Here is a 17,741-nt window from a genome sequence, read left to right as displayed (position 1 = left end):
CTCAAAGCTTCTAATCTGTTATGAGATACAGTCAATTGAGCTTTAAAACCTTTCCACGAAGCCCTGCCAACACACTATGCTACAGAAATAGCAGAATTCCACCCAGTCTTTCTTTTCCCTCAGTCCCTCCCCAGTGGATGTTTCCCAAATAAAGACAGAACCAGCTCATACACTTCCAATTGTACTGACTGACCTACTGTGTCTTGTGTGGTGTCCTAAAAAGCAACAAATTTAAAATAGTAATAACAATATTCTTCCAAAGGTCTTATCATTTATACAAAATTTTAAAAAGGTCTTCTGAAACTAATCAAAAAAGGGGCACAGAACAGAAAGTAATGTCACACCAGAGACAAATCTAGAAGGGATCATGAAACCTAACCCCATACCTTGCCTTCACTTAGTTTTCATAAGATCTTCTGGGACTGAAGTCCCATATCTGGCCAGTCAAACTGAAACCTGATAAGATCTTAGGGAGCTAATCATTCATGAAACCACAGAGCCCAGAACTAGATTTGGATGCCCATATTAGGTGAAAAGGGCTTCCCAGGTGACGCTGGTGGTAAAGAAACCACCTGCCAACGCAGGAGACAAGAGACTCAGGTTCGATCCCTGCATCAAGAAGATCCCCTGGAGGAGGGCATGGCAACCCACTCCAGTATTCTTGCCTGGAGAATCCCCATGGACAGAAGAGCCTGGAGGGCTACAGTCCACAGGGCTGCAAGGAGCCGGACACGACTGAAGCGACTGAGCAGGCACGCATGCACACATATTAGGTGAAAAACAGCGGTGACCACACAGCCTACCTTCATGTCCTTTAAGGGTGGTAATAACTGAACAGGTGCTCTGTTCAAGTTTCAGCAGGGTAATCTGTCCAGAGTAATCACCAACAAATGCATACTGAGTATCAAAGTCATATCTGTGGAGAAGCAGTCAAGGATGTATAACACAATCCATCTCAAAGTTACAAAGCAGAAAATGTACATTCTATAAATGGTAAGCACAAACCTAAAACTATGAGAAAAGAAACACTCCACTGAAAATCATACAGCATGGAAACACCAAAGAAAAAAATGCTTTAAGCTAGAATTATCAGGAAAATTAATATTCATTCATTCAATAAGCATTCACTGAGTACCTGTTATTATTTCAACTGATATCCTAGGAATTGGCAACAAAAAAGATAAAAGAACTGATAGAGAGAGACATAAAAATAAGTAATCATATTAAAGTTTTAAAATGTAAAATAATAATGAAAACAGTCAAAAAGAACTGGAAGAAAAATGCCTTTTATGAAATTATCTCTGGAAATAATGTAAAACTGAGAGCAAATGATGTGAACTCATCTTTTGGGGGGGCCTAGATGTAAGTGAAGAGGATGGTTTACTTTAAATTGCTGTGAAGAGTTTAGCCATCCAAAAGGCAGTCATTTGGGGCAGTAGTAAATTTAAAATTTAAAAATATATTAACTATTGGTAACAACTTGTCATTAACACTTGGTTACTCTATGGCCATAGCAGTTTGTGGCAAATCAGGTATCTAAACACAATAAGATAATTATTGTTTTAATTCCAAAACATGGATCAAAAGGAAGACCACAGGCTGGGCCACAGTGATGCAATTCTGTGCTATTTTCTATCAATCCATATGAAACACATTAACAGAAAGCCTATATAGCACATGATATATCTGAGTAGTCTTCCCTTGTTTGTCTAAAATGTATGGTACTGTTTTAAATATCTCATGCTGTACATTCATTTGTAGCAAACATTTTTATAAAGGCTCTCAATGGAAGAAAGAATTTCACTACACCAGATGTCCAACACGGAAGAAAAGAGAAAATACCATGGGGCGTTTGCCTGTGGCTGACAGCCTTTACCTTGCCAGCACCAAGATACACAGTTACCACAGGCAGCCTGATGCAAGAGCACACTCTACAGGAAACAAATCCAGTAGAGGAGCAGAATTTCAGAGCGGCAATTTCTTAACATTTGAGGGATCCAGAGGCACCTTCGAGAGTCATATAAAGATTATGAACCCTCTTCAAACACACACAAGAAAACTAAAAAACTCCTTGTAGCCCTTTTATGAATTCCAGGGTCACAAATTCTTGTATTCTCTTGCCAGGTCTGCAAATAACCTACTACTAGAAGATTGATTCCTTTTTTTTCCCTCTTTACACAACAAAAAGTCTTTTCTTTCACTTCAAAAAACAAAGGAGTGAAGGGAGGGGTCTGTATGAACAAGGTTTAGATTTTCTGAGACTTCTGTATTAAAACACCTATAGCACACCCCAGCAGAGAACAGCAATTCATTTATTACTTTTAATAAACCATTTTTAAAAGTGTTTTGTTTGTTTTAACGTGGACCACTTTTAAAGTCCTTACTGAATGTGTTACCATAGTTTTTCTGTTTTCTGTTTTGGGTTTTTGGCCAAGAGGCATGCGGGATTTTAGTTCCCCAACTAGGGACTGAACCCACATCATCTGCATTGGGAGGCCAAGTCTTAACCACCAAGTCCTAATAAACCAACTTTATACCCAAGAAAGGAGAGCCAGAAATTCTTCAATTTTATGTGAAATACATAGGAATCATTTAGCCTTTAGATCTCAATTAGCAGTTGAGGATCAGATGCAGAGCTAACTCCTGAGACCCGGAAGGATACTGCAGACACGAGGCCCAGGAAGAGAAGAAGTGCCTCCCGAGCATGTTCCCGCTGCGGGTGCACATCCAACTGACACACTTGTCGTGGCCTGTGCTGATCACCCACTCGGTGGCCAGGCTGAAGATGATCGCCGTCACCCGGTTCTGATGAGCTGTGGGAACAGAGAAGAAACACGACCTGGGCGATCCAGGCTCAGTGGGTAGGAACTGGGGCTCCCCTTCTCCACCCGGTCAGCCTGCAGACTCACAGACTGGACAGGCCCACCCCGGAAAGCCTGCACTCTGAACAGGCGGCAGAGAATCTGCCCGACCCCCCAACCCATGATCTAATGGGCAGGCCTCTGAGGCCCTGCCCTCTGCCTCCCTGCAAGGGAGGAGACCATCAGAAGCTACAAATCCTTAAAAGAATAATGCTCAAGAGGGATTCAAATAATATATCAGAGGACAGATTTTAAAAAAACCTCAAGCAACTATCAATGAGTTTCATATGGAAAGCAGTAGTCTTTTCTTAACAGAACAGGTTTGTTTGTTTTTATTGTCTGTACCTTTAGTGCTTTGACTCTTTAGAATGAAAAGGGCAACTGAAATTTTCTGAAATTAACTTTTCATTATTTCTAAGATGAAGCATTTGTAAAGTTCCACATTCCAAAGTAATAGCTGAGAATGAGGAAGTATTCTATTACTTAACTTCTGGAATATTTCTATCTCCAGGTCAATTTTAAGCCATACCAGGGCAGTGACCTGTCTACTTTACATGGAGCAGGGTCTTGCATACAGCTGGTGTTTAATAAATGCCCAGTCTGATGAATGAAGTCAGAAGCTAGACAGACACATCTGACCTTACTCTCAGCTGTACAGGCTGCTTCAGAAAAACAGAGGGGCTGTTTCTTATAAATTAACCAGAGAACACTACAACCCCCTGGGAATGCAGGTGTAGTCATGTAGACATTCATAAAACATAACAAATGGCCAATATCAAATAAAGTTTAAATAATTTTAAAACAGAACTATTTTGACTATCAAACTGGCAATAAGCATTTAAAAAGAGCAATGAAGACTTAATGAACAGGCACTTTCGATCACTACTCATTAAAATATTTATACTATTGCTGGAAAGAGTTTTGCAAAATAAATCTAGAGTATTAAAAAAAAGTTTTAATGTTTGACCCAGTTATTCTACTTTTAGTAATCTATCTTAAAGTAATAAGAGTTACAGGATCTGAGTCAGTAACCATCAAGGACACACACACATATATATATGAAATTACTTTTACACACACATATGTATAAAATACACACCGACATATGTAAACACACATACCTATGTACATATCTTCATATATCTTAGTATGTGTTATCAAAAGATGGGAGGAGTACACATTTTCAAAAATAGAGCAATGGTTAAACTAAATCTGACACGTGCACCCAGTGGAACAGCATACAAAATTTCAAGTGTTAATAAGCAGGAAAAGGATGTGTAAATAACTCTGAAGAGATAACAGCCTCTCATGTAACTGGGGTAACCAACCTTTTAAAAAGTTAATGTGAAAACCTAATTTTGATCATAGGACATGGTATTCTAGTTTATTTTTGTGTGTATCTACGTGTGTATGTGTGCAAATGAGTGTATTATAATTACCTGGGTAGGTCTTGATAAAGTTCATTTTATTAAAATCTTCAGAAACGTGGAATTCCTAAAAGTAAAAAGATGCAATAAGAGAACAGTTATAGTTTTAAAAACAATGGGAACTTATCTTCCAAAAGGATGTAAAATCTAAAACTGGCCATCACCAGCCTTATGACTCAAGATTGGCTCCATAAGAACAGTAGAGAATTGCTTCTTGGTCCTGTCCTTGCAACACTATTTATTTTGGAACCAGACAAGTAAAGAAAGTGCTGCTGACCACCACAGAATTTTGGTCTAACTCTTACTCTACAAACAAGTGCTCTACACTTCCTTCCCCTCTAATTGCAAAGGAGGCATCCTGTTAATTTTGCTCTTTTGGAGTCACTAAAAGTTTCTCAAGATGATATAACCAAAGTAAAGTGATATACAAAGACCCATTACTAACAGAGTTCTCAGCACCAGTGAAAATAAGGCATTGGGTATCTGAAGCAATAGATGGGGCATATTACATATATTTAACACACAAACACACAAGAAAAAAAGAAATTTAAAGATTGTGATGGTTTTCCTTTTTTATCTTCCAAAGTTTTTATGGACTGTGTAATACTTTATAACTAGGAAAAAATTAAAAGTATGTGCTTCTTAATGAAAAAAATGAGCCTCAGGCATAAGACTAAGATAAAACTCTAAAGAAAATGCACTACTTAGGAAATTGATCAGTGCTAAATTGGTAAGCTCTTAACTGTCTAGATAACATGGACATTATAAATTGTTGATTGGTCAGGATGAAAAACACTCCGCAAAGGAATATTGATTTCTTATCCTTCATCTTGGTTCTACAAAGTACAAAAATGAATCGGTATTTTATATATACTAATCTCTGTTGGGACTCATAGCTCAGTCAGTAAAGAATCCACCCACAATGTAGGAGATCCAGGTTCAACTCCTGGGTTGGGAAGATCCCCTGGAGAAAGAAATGACAACCCATTCCAGTATTCTTGCCTGGAGAATCCCATGGACAGAGGAGACTGGCAGGCTACAGTCCATGGGGTCACAAGAGTCAGACACAACTCAGTGGCTAAACCACCACCACAGTCTCTGATGGGAAATCAACAGTTCAATACTAATTAATGCTAAACTGGACTTACATCGCCCCTTTCCACTGAAGAGTTTCACATCAGTGACTTCACTATAATGGCGGTAGAGTACCCTTGAACCAGGAGCCACAAGAAGGGCCCATAGAGAAGTAAATCCATGGCCACTGCCATTCCTGGAGATGCTATCTGAGGCCTGCTACTGGCCTCTTATTATGTGTGTGCACATCACCATATTCCGATAAAAATCTTCAGAAGGAGAAAAACAAGACCACTAGCATTTATTATCACACAATGGATTTACAGCAGCCAAACACTGGTGGGCATCAACCTAAACCATGCAGATCCTGCAGCCCACCCTCTGTTCCCACCACCTGTATATTGTCCAGTGAACTTCGTATGCAGAGAGCCTAGCTCCTTCCTTCCTGGCTGGTAAATACACCCAAGACTTCTTCTAATTTAAAAAGCAAAACAAATGAACACAAAACCCTCTTAACAATGCTAAAACTTTCTTTACCCCACCCCCACCCCATCCCAGCCAAAACCTTCTCTATAGATCAGCCCACACTTGACATTCAGGCTTTCTAGCTCCTCACCCCAGTCACCCTTCAATCCACTGCACCCCAGGGCACCACCCCACTGCATGGAAACGGCTCTCCCTGCGACCACCAGCTGCTAACAGCCATCCCCAAGGTCATGTTCCTGTCTTGATCTCATCCTCTCTCTGCCCCAACTGAAACTTACTACTTCTCCAGCTACCGCAACCACTGTCCTGGCTGGTCCTCCCACCCCTTGGCCCATTTTGCATCACCCATGAATGGTGTCTTCCCAGTATCTTAACTGTTACTACTGATTCCTCACTATCCTTTTGTTCTGAATGCCCTCTTCCCACACACCCCTAAGCCATCTCTTCTCAATAAATGATAGCACCATCCACCAGACACTCAAGCCAAAATCCCAGCCCTCACCTGACTTGCTCCTCTCCCCACCCTGCACCCAACCTGTCACAGCTGCAGCTCAAGACATCTGCTTCTGTCCATCATCACTGCCACAACCTTCTCACCCAGACGGCGACAACAATTGATATTTCCGCCTCCATTTTTAAAATTCTTGTGGCTGTATAATTGATTTACAATGTGTGTGAGTCCGCGCTGTACAATGGACCCGAACAGGCACACATACACAATCCACTCTTTTTAGATTCCTTTCCATTATAGGGCATTACAGAGTATCGAGTAGAGTTCCCTGTGCTATACTGTCTATTATTATTTACCTATTTTATATATAAAAGTGTGTATATTATCAATCCCAATGTCTCAATTTATTTCTCCCCTCTACTTCCCCCTCTGCTAACAACACTGTTTTCCACATCTGTGACTCTATTTCTATCTTGTAAATAGATTCATCTGTACCATGTTTTACCATGCACAGGTAAGCGACATCATATATCTGTCTTTCTCCATCTGTTTACTTTACTTAGTATGATAATCTCTAGGTCCATCCATGTTGCTGCAAATGGCATTATTTCATTCTTTTTGTGGCTGAGTAATGTTCCATCTTCTTTACCCATTCATCTTTCAATGGACAGGTTGCTTCTATTGTAAACAGTGCTGCAATGAACACTGGGGTGTATCGATCTTTTCGGATTAGAGTTTTCTCTGGATATATGCCTGGAGTGGGATTGCTAGATCACCTGGTAGTTCTATTTTTAGTTTTTTAAGGAACTGCCGTATTGTTTTCCATTAATGGTTGTACAAATTTATATTCCCATTATCACTGCAGAAGGGTTTCCTTTTCTTCACACCCTTTTCAGCATTTATTGTTTATAGATGTTTTTGATGATGGCCATTGTGAGGTGGTATCTCATTGTAGTTTTGATACGTATTTCTCTTGATGTTGATCATCTTTTCATGTGCCTCTTGGCCATCTGTATGTCTTCTTTGCAGTAATATCTATTTAGATCTTCTGGCCATTTTCTGATTGGGTTTTTGGGTTTTTTTAACTTAGAGTTGCATGAGGTGTTTGTATATTTTGGAGATTAATCCCTTGTCAGTCGCTTCATTTACAAATATTTTCTCCCATTCTGTGGGCTGTCTTTTTGTTTTATGGTTTCCTTTGCCTTGAAAATCTTTTAAGTTTAATTAGGTCCCATGTGTTTGTTTTTGTTTTTATTTTCTTTAGGAGGTGGATCACAGAAGATATTGAATGCAATTTGTGTCAAAGAATGTTCTGCCTATGTTTTCCTCTAAGAGTTTTATAGTGTCTGGCCTTATACTTGTATTTAGGTCTTTGGTCCATTTTGAGTTTATTTTTATATATGGTGTTAGAGCGTGTGTGTGTTTTTTCAGCTGCACTGCATAGCTTTGCCGGATCTTAACTCCCTAACCAGAGAAGGAAGAACCTGGGCCCTCAGCAATGAAAAGGCACTAACCACTGGACCACCAGGGAATTCCCTCCCACCTCCACTCTTGTTGCCCTCCATTCCGTGCTCCACTGAGCAGCCAGGGGGATCTTTGTAAATTAAATGACACCATTCTTCTGCTGAAAACCCTGGAAGAGCTTCCCAAGGGTTTACAAACTTGAAAACCTCACCCGGACCCATAAGGCCTTCAATGACCTGCCCTCAGCCCACCGGGTCCCATCAGCCCTAGTGCTGCCCTGTCACTCAGCACCAACCAGCCAAGAGGATGTCCTCCAAGTCCTCAGACACACAGAGACCTCCTGCCTTGCGCCTCCACACATACCTTCGCTCCTGGAAAACCTGCTCTGCCTGGCTGTCTCCTGCCTGCCCCTCGGGCCTCGGCTGGACGTCACAGCCCTGGAGAAGCCCTCCTTCCTGCAGATCCTGTCTGCTGGGTGCAGGGCCACACACCTCTCTGGACCCTCTCCTTCCCACTCCCGTTCTTTTCTCCACAGCGCTCAATGCAACCTGTAATGCGACGCTTACTTTTGTATTACCTGTCCTTCTTACTAGTCCAAAAGACCCCTGGGAGCAGGGACCATGTCTACTTCCTTCTTAGTTAGCATTCTGCAGGACACCCAGTGCTGAGTAAAACCTGAACGCACGGCTCTCTGACCTGCTCCAGCCACCTCTTCAGTCTTACGTGGTTCATGCTGCCAAGCCGCTTCATTTTGGTTCTCTGCACACACTCGGACCTCGAAAACCTCTGTCTTTGCTGGCACAGCCCTCTGTGTCTGCAAGTCCTCCTCCTCCTCTCCTGGTTAACTCCCCGCCACCCGCCAGGGCTTAGCAGCTACAGGCTCTCGGGCCAGGCGGGTGCAGGCACCGGCCTGCACTCTCACCGCTCTGTGGGCCTCCTTCACTTCACACGTGATGGAGCCCCACGAGCTAAATCTTACTTTGCTGTTACCATTCCCAGTTCTGTAAAGCAGTGCTACTCAAAATGAGGTCTGTGGACCACTGGTCCTGATTAAAGTACCAGAAAATTAGGGAATAAGTGTTCAGAAAACTTTCCAGCAATTTAATATCGTCATGACATTCAAGCGGATAAACTTAAAAGTGAAAGTCATCCAGTCGTGCTAGACTCTTTGCGACCCCATGGACTGCAGCCTCTGTCCACAGAATTCTCCAGGCCAAAATACTGGGGGGGGTTGTCATTCCCTTCTTCAGGGGATCTTCCCGATCCAGGGATCAAACGTGGGTCTCCTGTATTGCAGGCAGATTACCATCTGAGCCACCAGGGATCCTTCTAAATTTTCTCACTCAGTAATGTGATATCCAAAATAGCAATCAAGGAAACTAAACTCAAAGCAAACCGAAGAAAAAATAAGAGCTGATACACATTATCAGAGACTAGAAAAATAATAGAGAAAACAAATCAACAGAGAATCAGTGAAAACTGGTTCTTTGAAAAAACTAACAAAACTTGACAAACATGTAGCTAGACTGGTGGAAAAAAAAGAGAGAAATGACTCAAACTACTAAACTCAGGAATGAAAAGGGGACTATTAATCTTACAGAAACAAAAAGGACTAAAAAAGGCTGCTATCAACAATGATATGCCAACAAACTAGATAAACTAGATACCATTTCACACTGACTAGGAAATCAACAAAATCAGAAAATAATAAGTGTTGGTAAATATGTAAAAAGTTAGAACCTTCATAGATTGCTGGTGGGAATATAAAATGGTATAGTAACTTTGGAAAACAGTTTGGCAGTTCTGTAAAAAATTAAATACAGAGTTACCATATGACCCACAATTCCATTCCTAGATGTGTATACCCAATAAAATGGAAAACTCAGGTTCACACACAAACTTTTATGTGACTGTTCACAACATTATTCATAGTAGCCAAAAGGTAGAAATAATCCATCTATCAACTAATAAATGGATAAACAAAGTGTGGCATACAACAGAATATTATTCCACCACAAAAAGGACTGAAGTATTAATTCAAGCTACAACATAGATGAACCTTGAAAATATGTTGCTGAGTGAAAGAAGCCAAATATAAAGTTATACATTTTATGATTCTATTTACATAAAATGTTTAGAATGAACTCAGAAACTACATTACTGACTGCTAGGAACTGAAGGGACAATGCAGAGTGACTCCTAAAGGATATGGGATTTATTTTGGGGGGTGGGAGGCACTGATAAAAATAATCTAGACTATTAACGGTTGTATAATCTTGAAACTATACTATAAAACCACTGAACTGCACACGCTAAACTGGTGAATTTTATGGTATATGAAGTATATCTCAATGTAATATAATATATGCATACACACCTTGGCTCTGACAGTAAAGAATGTGACTGTAATGAGAGAGACCCAAGTTCAGTCCCTGGGTCGGGAAGATCCCCTGGAGAAGAATACTGCAGTCCACTCCAGTATTCTTGCCTGGGTTATCCCGTGAACAGAGGAGCCCGGCAGGCTACAGTCCACGGGGTCGCAAAGTCAGACATGACTAGGTGACTACACTTTCACTTTCAATCTTGTAACTATACTATAAAACCACAACTGCACACTTTGGTGAATTTTATGGTATATGAATAACATCTTAATGAAATATATACATACACACACATACAATTAGACTTACAAAAACACCAATCTCTAATAAACTGAAAATTTAAATATCTGGTCCTTCACCAAAGATCGTTTCAGAAGCACTGCCTCAAAGAGTTACACGAGTTGTTGGCTGAATGACTAGTCCCTGATCTTGTTCTTCTCCCTCCTCTGTCATACACACACACACACACACACACACACACACACACACACGCATGTGTGTGATCTCCCCCATGTCCTCCTTGCCCCAGTCTCCTCCTTCATGGGCTCAGGGACAGGGGCTGCCACGGGACTCGTTTCCTGTACAAAAGCTGTGCGTTGTGGGTTAGCCTGAGAATGAGCCATCAATCACCAGAGCTCCGTGGAGATACAGCTGGTCCCTGACTTAGGATGGCTCAACTTATGGTTTTTCAGTTTTACACTGGTGTAAAAGCAATACACATTCAGTAGAAACTGTACTTTGACTTTTGAATGTTGATCTTTCCCCAGACGGGTGATAAGCCGTATGATCCTCTCTCATGATGCTGGACAAGGGCAGCCACAGCCCCTACTTAGCGTCCTGACAGTGAACAATCAACACACTTACAACCATTCTGGACTCATACAATCATTCTGTTTTTCACTTTCAGTACAGTATTCAATAAATTACATGAGATATTCAATACTTTAGTATAAAATAGGCATTGTGTTAGATGACTTCATCCAACGGTAGTGTTCTGAGCATGTTTAAGGTGGGTGAGGCTAAGTTATGATATTCAGTAGATTAGGTGTAGATTAATTAATTCAGTAGATTAAGTAATTAATTCAGTAGATTAAGTATATTTTAAACTTACAATATTTTTCAACTTACAATGGGTTTATCAGGACAAAGCCTCATCATAAGTCAAGGAAAATCTGGAGTTTATTAATTTATTAATTAATGCTAGTTAATTCTAGAATTAATCCATTTTTGGGTCTACCATCTGTACTGAATGAAACATTTCCTAATGCCAAACAACTGGGCATTCTTTGTTAACTTTATTTAAACTGTCCAACGGTGAACATGGGGAGGTCAATACAATGAATACATTCTGGAAGCTACCTACCATCACAGCTCCATTATCCTGGCCCACAAATATCCGTCTACTATCATGATGGTAAGCCATAGCAGAGCAGGGAGCTGCCAGAAAGACAAAGACCATGTTATGAGCAGAGTTAAGCACATTAAGTCATTGTTCAAGGTACGTTATTAAAAAGAGCTATACAACTTAGGTTAAAAAAAAAAAAAAGAGGGCAAAGATGTTTTACTTTAAAAAATGTTATTAAATTTCTTTCTGCTGTTTTAGTTTCGAATTTTAACTTTAATAATCTTCCAAGTTACTTCTATGACTTTGGGTGAAGGGAGTCAGCATGAAGTTTCATCTCATTGAAATTCCTCCCTGTTTCTGGAAAGGTGTGGGGACCAGTGTTTAGAGAAGCTGTCTGCCACCCAAACTCTGTGGGTCATCCTGCCCCTCCTCCCTTCCCCATCACAGGCAAAACAGTAGCGGGCATCTGCAGAAAGAGAGGTGTCCAGTACCACAATTCCCGTTCCAAGGCATGTGAGCAAATTGGGGAGGCTGCTTTGGGATTATTTGTTGCTGTTGTTTTTCCCCAATGGTCAAAAAAAGTTCTGTTTTGCAGTGACTCATACAATCCCAGTTTGTTTCTTTGTCCAAAGCAATGTCATGTGACTGAGACAGCCTGACTCTTCCCATAGACACGACCTTCCAGGTTCCACCTAAACTTCCGGAAGTGTGGGCCAGAGAATGAGTTTCAGAAAGGAGAAACTCTAATAAATCACCTCCTTCTGCTAAAAATCAAAATTAAAAGTGATTTAGAAAATGGAACACTTGGAAAAAGAAATATTTGGGTTCACTTCAGCCTTAAGAATTTTACTTGACCACGGCAAGAAATGAATGCCAGGAAACAAACAAACAAACTTGAGCTTACTTTGAAATAAAACGTCTTATAAACAAGTGAAAGAGAAAAATCCTATAAATGAAGTTACCACTTGAAAACAGTTTAAAGTTCTCTAACTACCAAACAAAGGCAATGCCAAAGAATGCTCAAACTACTGTACAATTGCATTCATCGCACATGCTAGTAAAGCAATGCTCAAAATTCTCCAAGCCAGCCTTCAGCAATACGTGAACCGTGAACTTCCTGATGTTCAAGCTGGTTTTAGAAAAGGCAGAGGAACCAGAGATCAAATTGCCAACATCCGCTGGATCATGGAAAAAGCAAAGAGAGTTCCAGAAAAACATCTATTTCTGCTTTATTGACTATGCCAAAGCCTTTGACTGTGTGGATCACAACAAACTGTGGAAAATTCTGAGAGACATGGGAACACCAGACCACCTAACCCACCTCTTGAGAAATCTGTATGCAGGTCAGGAAGCAAGAGTTAGAACTGGACATGGAACACCAGACTGGTTCCAAATAGGAAAAGAAGTACGTCAAGGCTATATATTGTCACCCTGCTTATTTAACTTCTATACAGAGTATATCACGAGAAACGCTGGACTGGAAGAAACACAAGCTGGAATCAAGATTGCCAGAAGAAATATCAATAACCTCAGATATGCAGATGACACCACCCTTATGGCAGAAAGTGAAGAACTAAAAAGCCTCTTGATGAAAGTGAAAGTGGAGAGTGAAAAAGTTGACTTAAATTTCAACATTCAGAAAACGAAGATCATGGCATCCGGTCCCATCACTTCATGGGAAATAGATGGGGAAACAGTGGAAACAGTGTCAGACTTTATTTTTGGGGGCTCCAAAATCACTGCAGATGGTGACTGCAGCCATGAAATTAAAAGACACTTACTCCTTGGAAGAAAAGTTATGAGCAACCTAGATAGCACATTCAAAAGCAGAGATATTACTTTGCCGACTAAGGTCCATCTAGTCAAGGCTATGGTTTTTCCTGTGGTCATGTATGGATGTGAGAGTTGGACTGTGAAGAAGGCTGAGCACCGAAGAATTGATGCTTTTGAACTGTGGTGTTGGAGAAGACTCTTGAGAGTCCCTTGGACTGCAAGGAGATCCAACCAGTCCATTCTGAAGGAGATCAGCCCTGGGATTTCTTTGGAAGGAACTATGCTAAAGCTGAAACTCCAGTACTTTGGCCACCTCATGCGAAGAGGTGATTCATTGGAAAAGACTTTGATGCTGGGAGGGATTGGGGGCAAGAGGAGAAGGGGACGACAGAGGATGAGATGGCTGGATGACATCACTGACTCGATGGACGTGAGTCTGGGAGTTGGTGATGGACAGGGAGGGCTGGCGTGCTGCGATTGATGGGGCTGCAAAGAGTCAGACACGACTGAGCCACTGAACTGAACTGAACTGAACTGAACTACCATGGCAGATATTCTCCACCAAAGGAAGAAAACTGGAAGAAATGCTGGATTGTACTCAAAGGCAGAAACAGAAGGCATGATCAAACTATAGAAAAAGACTATTTCAGTCATTCCAAGAACTATCTCATTGAAATGTAGATACTAAAATTGTCTACACACCTAACAATTAGAATAGACTACAAGTTTGTACACCCTTATCCACCATATTGATGTTTGAAACTACAAAGAATGATCATGTTTAAGGATTATAACCACAAAGATACATGTTTGTTTGTTTTAGTCACTAAGTCGTGTCCAATTCTTGCAAGCCCCCTGGATTGTAGCCCACCAGGCTCCTTTGTCCACGGGATTTCCCAGGCAAGAATACTGGAATGAGTTGCCATTTCCTTCTCCCTACCCAGGGATCAAACCCGCGTCTCCCGCATTGGCAGGCAGGTTTTTTAACACTGAGCCACTGGGGAAGCCCAAAGACAGATGCTATTGTCACACAAAATGCTCTTTAATAATCACACACAAAATTATCTTCAACAAATCAAATCCCTTTGACGACTTTAAAGATTAACTGTCATCATCTTTGCTGGCTTTTCAGTTGTTACTAAATCTTAATGTTCTAGTTTTAAGCTTCTTTTCAATTCTTTTTATGCTCAATCCTATAAAAAACTGCCCATGAATATGTAAAACCTCTCCTTTGTGTAAAAGTTACAATGTGCTGAGTAATTTTATGAGGTTAGAGACATCTCACATTTAAAAAAAAAAAAAAGGCAAGGCTTCCTGGTTTATTTGTTTAGTATATAAAAATGCTCTGACTTTTTTCCTAGAAGGGAAGCTTCTAGTGAGATAAACTGTTTTTTTTTAAAGATAATCTTTTTTTAATGTGAATGTTAACATAGTTTTATAAACAAGGAAAACACAAATCATCTTTCAAATCAGAGACCTTTTAAAAAGGTCACTGCAGTACAAAATCGTTTGCTTTAAACTCTAGTTTTATAAACAAAGGGTTTTCTGGAATACAGCCAGACTCATTCATCTATGTATTCTTTATGACTGCTTTTGATTCTGCAATGGCAGAGCTGAGAAGCCACAGAGACTGTCTGGCCCACAAAGTCTAATATTTATGTCTGGTCCTTCGTAGGAGAAGTCTGTGGACTCACCCCATACTGTGGTGAGCAGCCCAGTTCTGGAGTTGGATGCACATGGACTAGAATTCCAACCTCTGGCCTGTTTCCTTGTCTATTGAATGATGAAAATATAATCTTTCTTATAACAGCTATTGTGATGATTTGGTAAAATAGTACCAAGAAAAATGCAGAGACACATAGTAGACGGGCTTTCCAAGTGGTGCTAGTGGTAAAGAACCCACCTGCCAAAGTAGGAGACATAAGAGACACAGGCTTGATCTCTGGGTCGGGAAGACCTACTGGAGGAGGAAACAGCAACCCACTCCAGTATTCTTGCCTGGAGAATCCCACGGACAGAGGAACCGGGCAGGCTACATACAGTCCATGGTCCATGGGGTTGCAAAGACTTGGACATGACTGAGCATCTGAGCAGCAGCTCATGGTAGAAACAGAAACTGACAGTTACATTTTTCTTCAGCTAAAGCGGATTCTGAAAGTTATTTTTGTTACGTGAGGTATTGTTATGATTCATAATTGGTCCATGTACAGCAATATTCTAAGGTTTCGCTTACTGATCACCTCTGTTTCATCATGGGGAACAGTTTAATTCCATGGATGACCACTAAAATGTCAACTGGTGAATGTGCAGTAGTTTTTAAAAGCACTTTTCTTCTTGTGTTTTGAATTTAATTTTAAAAGTCACCCTAAAACAGACAAGCAAATTTCTCAACATTCATTCATTCTGTTTTCTTCTGGCAGTGTACCTGCAGTTTCATCAGCAGACACTGCTCTAGCTGGAGGTAATAACCAGCCATCTGGAAGCAAAAGGCTGCATGCATGTATACAAACACGCAGGTGTCAGTCGCCCACGGCACAGATGCCGTGCCTGCTCTGTCCTGTTTTCTCCTGATCCTTCCAGCCACAGAGTTCTGGGAGCTACTTCTGGAGGATACAGTTAAGCCAAGATAGCAAGGGATGGCAATGGAGAAAGCAAAGCCATGTGCTCAAGACTCAAAAGCCAAGGAAGAGAGTGTGCTGCTGCTGCTAGGTTCTGGTGTCCCAGGAGAGAAATCAGTTACAAAGTGAACTAAGTATTTGGGGGAAATGCAAGCCAAGGGGTCACTGTACTAAATACTGGACATTAGTACAAAAATCCACCTTAGACTCTCCTTGTTCTAAAGAGCATGAACTCCACAGCTGAGGTCTCAAGGAAGACTGAGCTGTGGGCAAAATCTGAAGTGTAAGGGAAGGGGGAGGAGGAAGGAATCATAGCCAACAGCATTAATAAGACCATCCACAAGGATGGCAAACCATCTCCCAGCACTGGTAGAGGTCCCCGGGTTGCTGTGGCTATTTCCAGCTACGGACCCATCACTGCACCATTGGAAGTAAGGAGTTACTCATCTAAGAGAAGACTTTTCTTTTTTTCCAGTTGAGTCAAAGGTAGGCTCAGAAGATGAGGGTGCTCCATCTACCTTTGCCCCATTTTCCAAAAATCCCAAAGTAAATTTATTAAATGGGCCTGTAAGGACATTTACTGAGACAATGGCCACTTCATGTTCCACACTGAGTAACCAAGGTGACCCATCCACAAATAAATGCGGATGCAGGACAGAAGATACTACTGCCTGCACAATAGACCACAATTAGGGTTTCAGGTAGTCTTAACACGCTACATACATACAATGAAGTTTTACTTTTTATAACAGTTTTTTTTTTACTTTTTATAATAGTTTTTTATAACTATTTTATAATTATATAAAAGGGTCCTTTTATAACAGTTAGCTTTACACCAGTATTCCAAAAAGTCTACTTCGGTTCTCATTGAATGGTTATCAAGACAGAGAAGGTGACCGGCCTGCTCAAGCTGTTAGTGGAAGGTAGGACAAAGGAAAATCCTGATAAACTACTAATCCTTTGTGGAAATGTTTATAGGATCGAAATCCTGCAGCTACCCTGCAATAAATGAGAAAGTGCTATCACGACAGGCGGTGCTTGGAAAGGTGACTCAAGCTGACGGAATAGAGTCTGCTGAATAACTGTGTTTGTAACACACCCCACAGCCCCTGCAGTAACTCTTCACGGAGCTGCAGTGTCCACGGAGTTCGGCCCTGGCAAGCGCTCTTCTTTGGAGAACTTCGTAATGGTCTTCAGTAACAGACCACCCAGCCTGCCCCAGAACCGTGCATCTTTTCCCAGGGGAGGGCTTCTGAACATTGAAACTTTAACTGAGGAAAATCTCCTCATTAAGGACCGAAACCACCCAGAAATAAGTAGCTATGATGCCTTCCATGTGGCATCAGCTTGGACCTGGGTGGTGCCACATCTTTTTTTCAAGAAAGGATGGAGAAGTGGGAGAGAAGGAGGCAAAGCTTAGATTGGCAGGAAGGGCAGGATTTAATTGCAATTTTATGTCACTACATCTCAGGGCTCTTCTAAAATCTCAATACAAAAGCTTTATATTTTGGGTTTATTTTTAGAACATGTTTGACTACTGGGAAAAAAAAATCTCCATTTAGGATGTGTCGTGCCTTGGACCAAATTTCTCAACAGTACCCAGAGTTTAAGAAAAAGTAGCATAAAAGGCCAGGTATGAGGCAAAGGAGTGTTCAGAATCCTGTTTTAGTGTCAGTATCAGCTATTACTAAGTAGAAAATTACTACTAATGTAAGTTGGCAAAATGAAGACAAAGGAAAAAGGGGGAGGTGGGCAGCTTTCCTCTTCCTATTTTTTTTTCCAAGTTTTATTCAAGTTGATTCAGTTAAACCAGTTGACTCAGCTTCCTTTTTGCAAGAGAAGGGGAGTTTTCCTGCATTTT

At 40.9% G+C, this 17,741-nt stretch overlaps 1 protein-coding gene across 1 annotated transcript in view; it reads right to left on the bottom strand.

The window, feature by feature from the left end:
• The window catches only part of WDFY1 (WD repeat and FYVE domain containing 1), a 53,988-nt gene that overhangs the window by 14,421 nt on the left and 21,826 nt on the right, over positions 1-17,741 (bottom strand). The window contains exons 3-6 of the mRNA XM_040228480.1: positions 11,508-11,581; positions 4,301-4,355; positions 2,663-2,813; positions 804-916 (exon numbers count right to left, since the gene is read on the bottom strand). Coding sequence (XP_040084414.1) covers positions 804-916; positions 2,663-2,813; positions 4,301-4,355; positions 11,508-11,581 — 393 coding nt within the window. The remainder of the gene's footprint in view (positions 1-803; positions 917-2,662; positions 2,814-4,300; positions 4,356-11,507; positions 11,582-17,741) is intronic.

This window comes from Oryx dammah, unplaced genomic scaffold, assembly GCF_014754425.2.
Source record: "Oryx dammah isolate SB20612 unplaced genomic scaffold, SCBI_Odam_1.1 HiC_scaffold_27, whole genome shotgun sequence".
Taxonomy (NCBI): Eukaryota; Metazoa; Chordata; class Mammalia; order Artiodactyla; family Bovidae; genus Oryx; species Oryx dammah.
This window is presented reverse-complemented; position numbering and strand designations above follow the sequence as displayed.